The sequence below is a fragment of the Bidens hawaiensis genome, unplaced genomic scaffold (assembly GCF_021521415.1).
Source record: "Bidens hawaiensis isolate Kalapana, Puna unplaced genomic scaffold, B.hawaiensis_p1.1 tig00019934_1, whole genome shotgun sequence".
Classification (NCBI taxonomy): Eukaryota; Viridiplantae; Streptophyta; class Magnoliopsida; order Asterales; family Asteraceae; genus Bidens; species Bidens hawaiensis.
In genome coordinates, this window is record NW_027493028.1 from 207,003 (window position 1) to 215,757 (window position 8,755).

The following is an 8,755-nucleotide window of genomic DNA, read 5'->3' on the forward strand; positions in this document are numbered from 1 at the left end:
GAAGTTATTCATCCTATGTACATGAGATGACGATAATGTTACCATGTGATTTGAAAGTCATGCATCCTACTCATATGGTGCCCCGTCCTCCCTTGTTATGTCCCAACACAACTCTATAATGTTCAAGGAGATAAAAATTGCAGCATTGTGTCTTCTATTGGATGAAATTATTCGAGGCATCTTTGTCTACTAGAAAGTTTCAACTTAAGATCTCTACTTTTTAGCAGGGTTGGTTGAGTCTCTAAGTCTAAATGTGGCATCCCACTTAGCTCAAAAGCTTATGCAATGTTGGAAGTTTCAAGTTTTTGCTAAGCATGCCTTTAATTAATTTTAATTCAAAAAATCTTATAAGCTTAATTATCATATGAATTTAGATTCTAACATTTTTTGGTTTCAAACAAATAATTAATCTCCTCTATTTCTTCATTGCTCTTGTTTGTGAGTCTCTAAGAAATTAAATCTAAACAATTAGAACATGTGGTGGTACATGAAAATTGGGTTTATCATATATAAATTTTGCATCTCACTCAAATTAAAGCCACATAATATGAGATGTGATGAAGAACAACCACAAGAATTTACAAACACAATTGACATGTTTTAAACAAGCAAATAAGAGCAGAGTAGCAGTTACATAAGAATTCAAATCCTTGATGGAATCATGGGGATGTTGTTCTGTAGGTGTGCACTTGCAGCCGCCACTCCACTCCCGAGCTTCACAGGGTAACCCACATCCTTGAGCACCATCTCCACCCCTGCAAGACACCCCAACAGTTGCAACTGCACAAAAAAACACATATTTACCAAAGCATGCACAAAAGGTGTAACAAAACCGTGTCTGACAATGTAATGCTCACATCATTTAAGTGGCCAAGATGTCCTATTCTAAAGACTTTTCCAGCTACTTTGTTTAAACCAAGACCCAAGCTTAAGTTGTATCTCTTCCATCCCCTTCTAACAATTTCAGCACTGTCAATGTATGGAGGAACAACAACCGCAGTGACGGTATCACTGAACCATTCCTCTTTTTGGGTGCAGTTCTTCAATCCCCATGCTTCAACAGCTAGCCTGCAATGTAGTGATATAAAACCATGAGCAACATTAAAAGGAAAACACACCATGCACAAATCAGTTAAATTTTAGTCATGCTAACCTTGTGGCGGTACCAAGGCGAGTGTGCCTTGCAATGACATTATCCAACCCTTCTTCGAAAATGAGCTCGAGCGCTGCTTTAAGACCATACAAAAGTTGTATTGATGGTGTGTATGGCCAATAAGTCCCTATCTTGTAGAACTTCAAGTAATCCTTCCAGTCAAAGAAAACCCTTAGTGATTTTGCTGATTGGGAAGCCTCAATGGCTTTGGGACTTGCGCACACGATCCCCACACCAGTTGGCAAAGAAAGCGCCTTCTGAGATCCGGTTAACGCCACATCAACACCCCACTCATCCATGCGGAAATCCAATGCGCAAATTGATGACACACCATCCACTAAAAACAGCGCGGGGTGCTGGTACTCATCTGACACTCATCAAATATACTAATTAGATCATGTAATGTATGAATGATAATGGGATCATGTGTGTTTAGTGTTAATGATTTTACCGAGTATTTTCCTTACGGTTGCCAAGTTGTTGGTAACTCCAGTGGCAGTCTCGTTGTGGACGATGCAAACCGCCTTAATAGTATGAGCAGTATCCGCAGCCAGTTTGGATGCTAGAGCATCCAAGTCAGCACCTCGGCCCCATTCGCTCTCCACCACGTCAACATTGAACCCAAGGCGCTTCTGTTGATCCACCCAAAGCAAACTGAACTGACCGATGATGAACGACACGATTCGGTCTCCGGGAGATAGAGTATTGGTTAGTGCACTTTCCCATGCACCAGTACCTGCATACATATTATACGTTGTTCTGTATTTTCACTAATATTATAAAAACACCAAATTTTCTTTTTATCTCTATGAATATCCTTACAAATCGTTATATTTACGTATCATTACCACGTTTTAATCTATTTTTCAAAGTCACATTATCTTTTATTCCAAATCAAATTATTTTCAAAATCTTAACGTTATATAATAATAAAATATTTTGTTATTTAAATTAACTATTAGTTTAAAGTATTGTTGAATTGTGTTAAAAATATATCGGTTAATGTTTTTAAAATTACATATTTTTGTTATTATATTTAATTACTATATTTAAGTGATTTAAAACTGAAGATATTGTATGAGTGGTTAAGAAAAATGGGATAGAAGTTAGAGCATTCTCATCCCACTCCTTATTTTCAAACAAAAAATTACACTAAAACTCACTTTATTTTCTCTCTCTATTTTAATTAAATAATACTTTTTATACCTTTTATCATTACCTTTTCTCTTTCCTTCACTCACAATCACTTTCAAAATATATTAAAAAATTATAGGGGATGAACAGTAACTTTTCAAATATACAGAAAAATCACTACTTTTTCTAAAATATAAAAACTCTTCACTCACAACAACCTGAATCACCCTCTAAATTATAAAAACACCCCTCACATAATATAAGGGATTAGATGAGAATGCTCTTAAAACAGTTTTGTTAATGGGGCCCACAATTTTGTAAAATGGCCTACTCAAAAACTGACCTGTAGTTGGGATAAGAAAAGGAGTCCCAGAAGTGGTCTTGAAAATCTTCTTTACATCTTCAAGCAATGTTTTGGTCAACGCAGGGATTGCAGGAGATCGATAGTCCTCATTGTTTCGGTTCATTGCGCGAAGCACCTGTTCCGGGATGTTCACAGGTCCCGGAACAAACAGGTGATTCCTTCCCGGAGCATAAGTGTAGTCCATCTCTGCTTCCACGTATAAAAACAAATTAGAAAACGGAAACCTTAACTAACTAGCTAAGAATAAAACCATAACAATTAAGTCTTCAAATAGCAATTTTCCAATTTTTTTTAACAACTAAGCACACACCTTTTTTTTTTATTCAATTTCACTACCAGAAGCTTAGCATAAAGAAAGTAAAAAGAGTGTCCACGACACATATACAAGGTAAAACAAGAAAACCCAAAAAAAAAAAAAAAAAAAAAAAAACGCCAACAAATTATCACAAACTACACTCTAAGCATACACCATTGATCTCGTTTAAGAGACTGAATTTTTGTCCTATATTTAACAGTAGAAAGCTTATGTTTTTATTTTCTTCCACCATACACCTGAACGTTTCATGCTTTCCCAGCATGCCAATCATTAATGAAGCTATAACTTTAATTTTCTAAGTTAAATCTCAACAAATTTCATGTCTAGTGTCTTAAACACCTCTTTCACTTCGATAATCAGCCTGATGCTTACTATAACATATTTAAAATTCACCGGTCGAACTCTCGAATTGATATTGATATAGATAGCGGTGGTCTTGGTTAAGATTACTTTTCATATATAACATGTTAATTTGGAAGTAGCACAATTATCAACAAATCAAATATAAACACTAAAGTTCAATTAAATCAATAAAAAATGAAATGAAGTGATTACCTGACGATGTTTGTGTCTTCAATCTGTGTGGAAGGAAGATGAAAAATCCAAAAATGAGGGGAAATGAAATTTATAAGATGCCCGGGTGATGACGTGGGTCCCACCAGTTGCCGATAAGAACTCTGGTGAGCCTCATTTTGAATTCTACGGCTAAAATATCATATGCATGGTATGTATGTGCATGGTATGTATGTATGTATGTATATGCTTTTGACACCTCATCATTTCGAATATAATGTTTTCATAGGCTAAATATTGTTAGTAATTATTTTTAATCTTTTTAAACCAAAATCAAGTTATTGAATAATTATTTTTGTTTGAATTTTGTACTTTTAAATTTGCACTGGATTCCTATTTATAGTTTCTAGTATTACAGGGCTTCTATGTGAAATTTTAATGTTTTAATATGTTAAACTTGTCACCATAGCTTAAGCCTTTATTTAGATGAGGCTGAATAAATGCACTTCTAGTTCCTAGACGAGTGCTTTGTCACTGTCTATGCCAAGTACATCAGAAGATAAAGGTTAAGCAAAAGAAACGTAAGGAGTTCTTGGACATCATATTTATACATTTTTGCCATTCAAGTTTTGAAATTACATTTGAATCTTGGTTATTTTAAAACTTTTGGTACTAATATTTAGATGATATTAAAGGTTATACAATAGCTTTTGTTTGTTTTATTTGATAACTAGAATTATTTATTATACGCATCATGTATTTTTAATTTTTATTAAGTGCGTTTTTTTCTGGGGCTCTAGCTTTTCCTACGCCTAGGCCCTCCAGATGAGGCCTATGAACCTTAAGTATGCCTAGCCATTTAATAAATATGTTTATCACAAAGATAGACTTAAATTACACTTTGTTGTATTCTAAAATTATATTTGCTAATGAATATATCTATTATATTAAAACATTTGAGAACAGTAGTTTAATAGCTTTTTAAGTTTAAGAGAGACAGCATTTGATGTTTTTACTTTAAGTAATAAACACTTATTCCAGTGGTAAATTGTCTTTTATAAACACCAATAATTAATATATATTATTTGTAAGTGTATATTTAATTCACTATATTAAGTGCATATAAATATGAAATAATACATATTTAATAATGATAAATTGATAATAATAATAATAATAGTTATCATTATTTATATTAATAAAGATAATAGCCAAATATAATCCATGTTTAAGACAACTTCGTTTATATTTAACTCTTACAAATCTGTTGTGAACTACGAGCCACCCGCTAGCACTTTTGAAAGACAAAGTTCAGCTTGTTAAAATTAAAATATAAAAGTAATATATACAATCTTTTAAGGTACCCATAAATTTTTATGTGAAACTGATAACCATGATTACTAAAATACCCTTTAATTGCTTACATTTTTTTTTACGGAATAACTGCTTTAACAGACATTCATATACAAATAAATATTTAACTTTGGATTTTTAAAAAATATCTTAATTGCACTTGTTTTATAAAACAGCATCCTTATCTATATTGTAATATACCATGTTTTAAGAGGCATTCGAATATTAGCATCCACTTGATTCTTAGCCTTTAAAAAGGGAAATATGAGGTTCATAAGAAAGATAAAGTGATAGAACAGAAGGGTGGTTTTAAGCCACACCCTCACTTATGGGAGACAAACAAACACCTATTTTTGGAACAACTCTTTCAATCATTTTTTTTATATTCTGCATCCATCCAAGCGTTGCTTCATCGGTTTACATACACATTTAAATTCCAATTTCAAAACATATAGTAGTAAATCGAAATAACCAACGTTGGTTTTGTCACTAATGTTACAAATAATCATATGTTTGTTATTGTCCCGTAAGAGTATACACATGTGAGTGAGTTCTCTATATTGTATTGAGTAGTTGTGAGTGAACGAGAAAAAAATGTCGTTGTTCATAAGTAATGGAGAAACGATCGTTCACACTCTATTTTATAATTTTTTAATGTTTTTTTAAGTGGTTGTGAGTGAAGGAGAGAGTAAATGTAATGATAAGAGTGTAAAAAAATATTATTCTATTGAAAATAAGAAAAAAAAATGTAGTAAATTTTAATGTAATTATTGAGATGGAGATGGTGTTAAGCGTAAAAGTTGTACTAAAATATTAGAAGAATCACGAACATTGGCATCATGGCTGATGCCACAGTTAGAAAATGAACTTAGTGTCCAAAGATTGACATCAAACGTCAAGATCGAAGCAACCTAAGACCCATGCACGATCGGTGGATGATTCGTTGCGGTCGCTCGTGAACCGCTCTAAGCAAATTAATCGTGAACAAAGAAACTGGGAATGATGAAAAGATTGCTTGAGAAAGTTTTTAAAAAGTTAATGAAAAGTTCTACACAAATAAGATGCTTATATAAGCAAAATATTACTAGCTTACAACGAAGTTTTGTAAATCAAATGAAATGTAATTAAAACTTTAAGTTGTTTATAAAAATAAAAAACTAACACGATTTTTTTTGTTACTTTTAACAACTCAAAATTTTTTAAACATTGTTAGTTCTTTTAGTCAAAGTTTGGTGGAAGAATTCTCTTAAGAAGCATAAGAAATGAGATTACATCACCTGTAAAGTAAACTAACTAAAATATGAAAGGGACAATGCCAGATCTTTAATGTAAGCAATGTCTTTGGCAAAACTAGCTTTTGGTGTATGTTTTCAAGATTAACCCCATTTACTTACATATGATTTGTCATTGTTTACTAAGATTAATGATTACTTCCAAGGTGAGTGAGAGGATATTGGTGATCACTATGTAACTTTTAACGTGACGAGAATAGATAATTACTACCTTCTTCATGAAAAACTAGATGATGATCTCTACCGAGAGAGAGAGAATGCCTTGGTGGAGCCAAACTCTCAATTGATGGGTGGTAGATGTAAGTTCGATTATATATTAACTCAAAGAACTAAGCAAAAGTTCTAAAAATCATAAGAATTAAAAAAACAACCTATTCACTTCCTTTTGGGATGGGCCATGCTTAGGGTTGTCAAAAACCTCGCAACTCGCTCAATTAAAAAATAATAAAAAAAAGAAGCAGCAGCTTGACTTGAAAAAAAACTAGTTTGTTAACAAGTCGAGCAAACTCGGCTCGGTTTGTTAGCAAACTATTGGATTAATCTTGATGTTTCGGGTCGAGTTATGGGTCAGAAAAATGGGTCATTCAGCACTTAATATTTTGTATGGGTTGAATAATCCGCGGAAGAATATGTCATAGGTTTCACCGAGTTTTGAGGAGAACATGGCTGAAAATGGGGTAGAATAGCTGCACATTGGAAGTTAGTTGTTGCTATAAAGTAGGAGATTTATTTATACATGTGTTTTGTTTCTTTTATAAATAGGATAGCATAGTAAGTTTCAGTTGTACTCTCAATTTTCATTAAGAAAGTTTGAAAAGCAATCCTTGTGTTCATATTGTGTGTGTACGTTTAGTGTGTAAAACCTGGGCCTGAACCAACATTTGGTATCAGAGCGCACGGTTGAGAAACGGGGGCTGGTTTGAGAGTCGACTTTGAAGAAGGGGGAGCAGTTCTTATAAACTGTAGGGCCTGAGAGAGAGAGAGAGAGAGAGAGATCATTGGTGAATGGTAGAAAGAAAGTGTAAGTGCACGGATTTGGTGTCCGCAGCTGTTCGAATAGGCTAGGGGTAGTTTAGTCTTTACACTTAATGTATAAAGGCTCATTCGCTAAGCATGTTTAGCGAATAAGACCTCATTCATTAGAGACTAGGCTATTCGTTAATGTAAAGCCCATTTGTTACCACAATGTAACGAATGGAGGCTCATTCGTTAATGTATACCCATTCGCTAAGGGTGTTTAGCGAATGGGGCTATGGAAAGACCTCATTCGTTAGTGATGTTAACGAATGAGAGTCTCATTCGTTACTACTGTTCTAAGGAATGGAGCATGCCTATAAATAGGCCTTCCATAGTGAAACTGCATAAGAGATCTGTGCCATATTTATCTAATGTAACGTTATGCTGTCGGATTCTCTCTAGACCTCCATTAACGTATCTTCATGTAATGTATTGATCATCAATAACGTATTCATTTAACGTATGAACACGACTTAACATATCGATTTGCGACTAGATTCCTGGCTCGTAAACGTTCCTATAACGTTTTCAAAATTGGTATCAGAGACGGCGGTTGCTCGTGATATGTCTAGTTCATGTTCATCGTTTTAACGTATTGATTTTGTCAGATTTGAATCAAATGGGGGAGATAAAAACTTCAAAGAGCTTATTTGATTAGTATCTTCCTACGTTTGCAAGGATTTTTTAAAAAATTACTGCAATTCGGGTGGTAATTCGTGATCGCAAAGCTATGTTTGACCGAGTTCAAGACTATGTTATTCTTCGATTGCCGATTGATTTGTTCGAGATTGAAACCTGACTATGTGGGATACGAGTGTCTGTCCGATTACTTCTTTCCGAGGGACTTTGATCCTGAAAATGTTGGCTACGAGTATTCGGCGGATTGCTTCTGTTGAAGGGGAAAATTCTTGAATGGGTTGATCTGATTGAGGAATATACGAGTTTTTTCATCTGATTGAAGAATATGATCGTTCGGGATTGATTAACGAAGGTTGGAACTCTGAATTATATGCCCAAAGCAGTAGTGCATCCAAGCGTATTGGTTGCCGAAGAGCTTCAAAGAGTTATATTTTGGGATAGACGTTATCGAGAGAGTGAAAACCAATGTGAAAGATGTGGAATTATGGGGTTGTTCATGAAGATGTGTGACGATGTTAAATGTAAAGACATTTTTGTATTACCAGTGCGACAGATAGCCGCTGACTTGCTGTTGATTGACTCGTTTGATCGAACCATATCATATGCCAGTTGGATGATCGGAATGATCACCTGGAGATGCTTATTTGAGGGGGAGATCTGATACGAGTAGGTACAAGTAGTTGGTTTGCTTACAAAGAGTTATATTTTGTCTTTTCGAACAAGCCCGAGAATCATCAGTCAAGAGGGAGGTTGGCTGTACGGCTGATGATATGCAGTTAAAGTATTAGCGGTTAAAGTATTTTTGTCGCCAGAAACCGAACCAGAAATACATTTGGACTCGGCATTTCACGTTCAGGCACGTAAATCGAGAAAAGTGGGCCAAATGGGCCCAAAAGAGGGCCCAACAAGCCCAGCCCGCCAAAGAAGACTTTTCCCCCCTTAAACCCTTTTCATATTTAAACAAGTCCAAGATA

General features: G+C 34.4%; 1 protein-coding gene across 1 annotated transcript; it reads right to left on the reverse strand.

The window, feature by feature from the left end:
- Positions 1-492: 492 nt before the first annotated feature.
- Positions 493-2,835, reverse strand: LOC143559555 (serine--glyoxylate aminotransferase-like). The gene is made up of 5 exons (XM_077048090.1): positions 2,631-2,835; positions 1,605-1,889; positions 1,154-1,520; positions 858-1,068; positions 493-780 (listed from the first exon to the last, which is right to left on the reverse strand). The coding sequence occupies exons 1-5, from the start codon at positions 2,833-2,835 to the stop codon at positions 643-645; spliced, it is 1,206 nt and encodes a 401-aa protein (XP_076904205.1). The 3' UTR covers positions 493-642.
- Positions 2,836-8,755: the final 5,920 nt, after the last annotated feature.

Bases quoted from the DNA above. Each gene is read 5' to 3' on its own strand.
- LOC143559555 (XM_077048090.1), bottom strand. From the start codon at position 2,835: ATGGACTACACTTATGCTCCGGGAAGGAATCACCTGTTTGTTCCGGGA. The intron at 1,890-2,630 runs GTCAGTTTTTGA...ATATGTATGCAG, and splicing joins TTTTCTTATCCCAACTACAG to GTACTGGTGCATGGGAAAGT. The intron at 781-857 runs GTGAGCATTACA...TTTTTTGTGCAG, and splicing joins ATCTTGGCCACTTAAATGAT to TTGCAACTGTTGGGGTGTCT.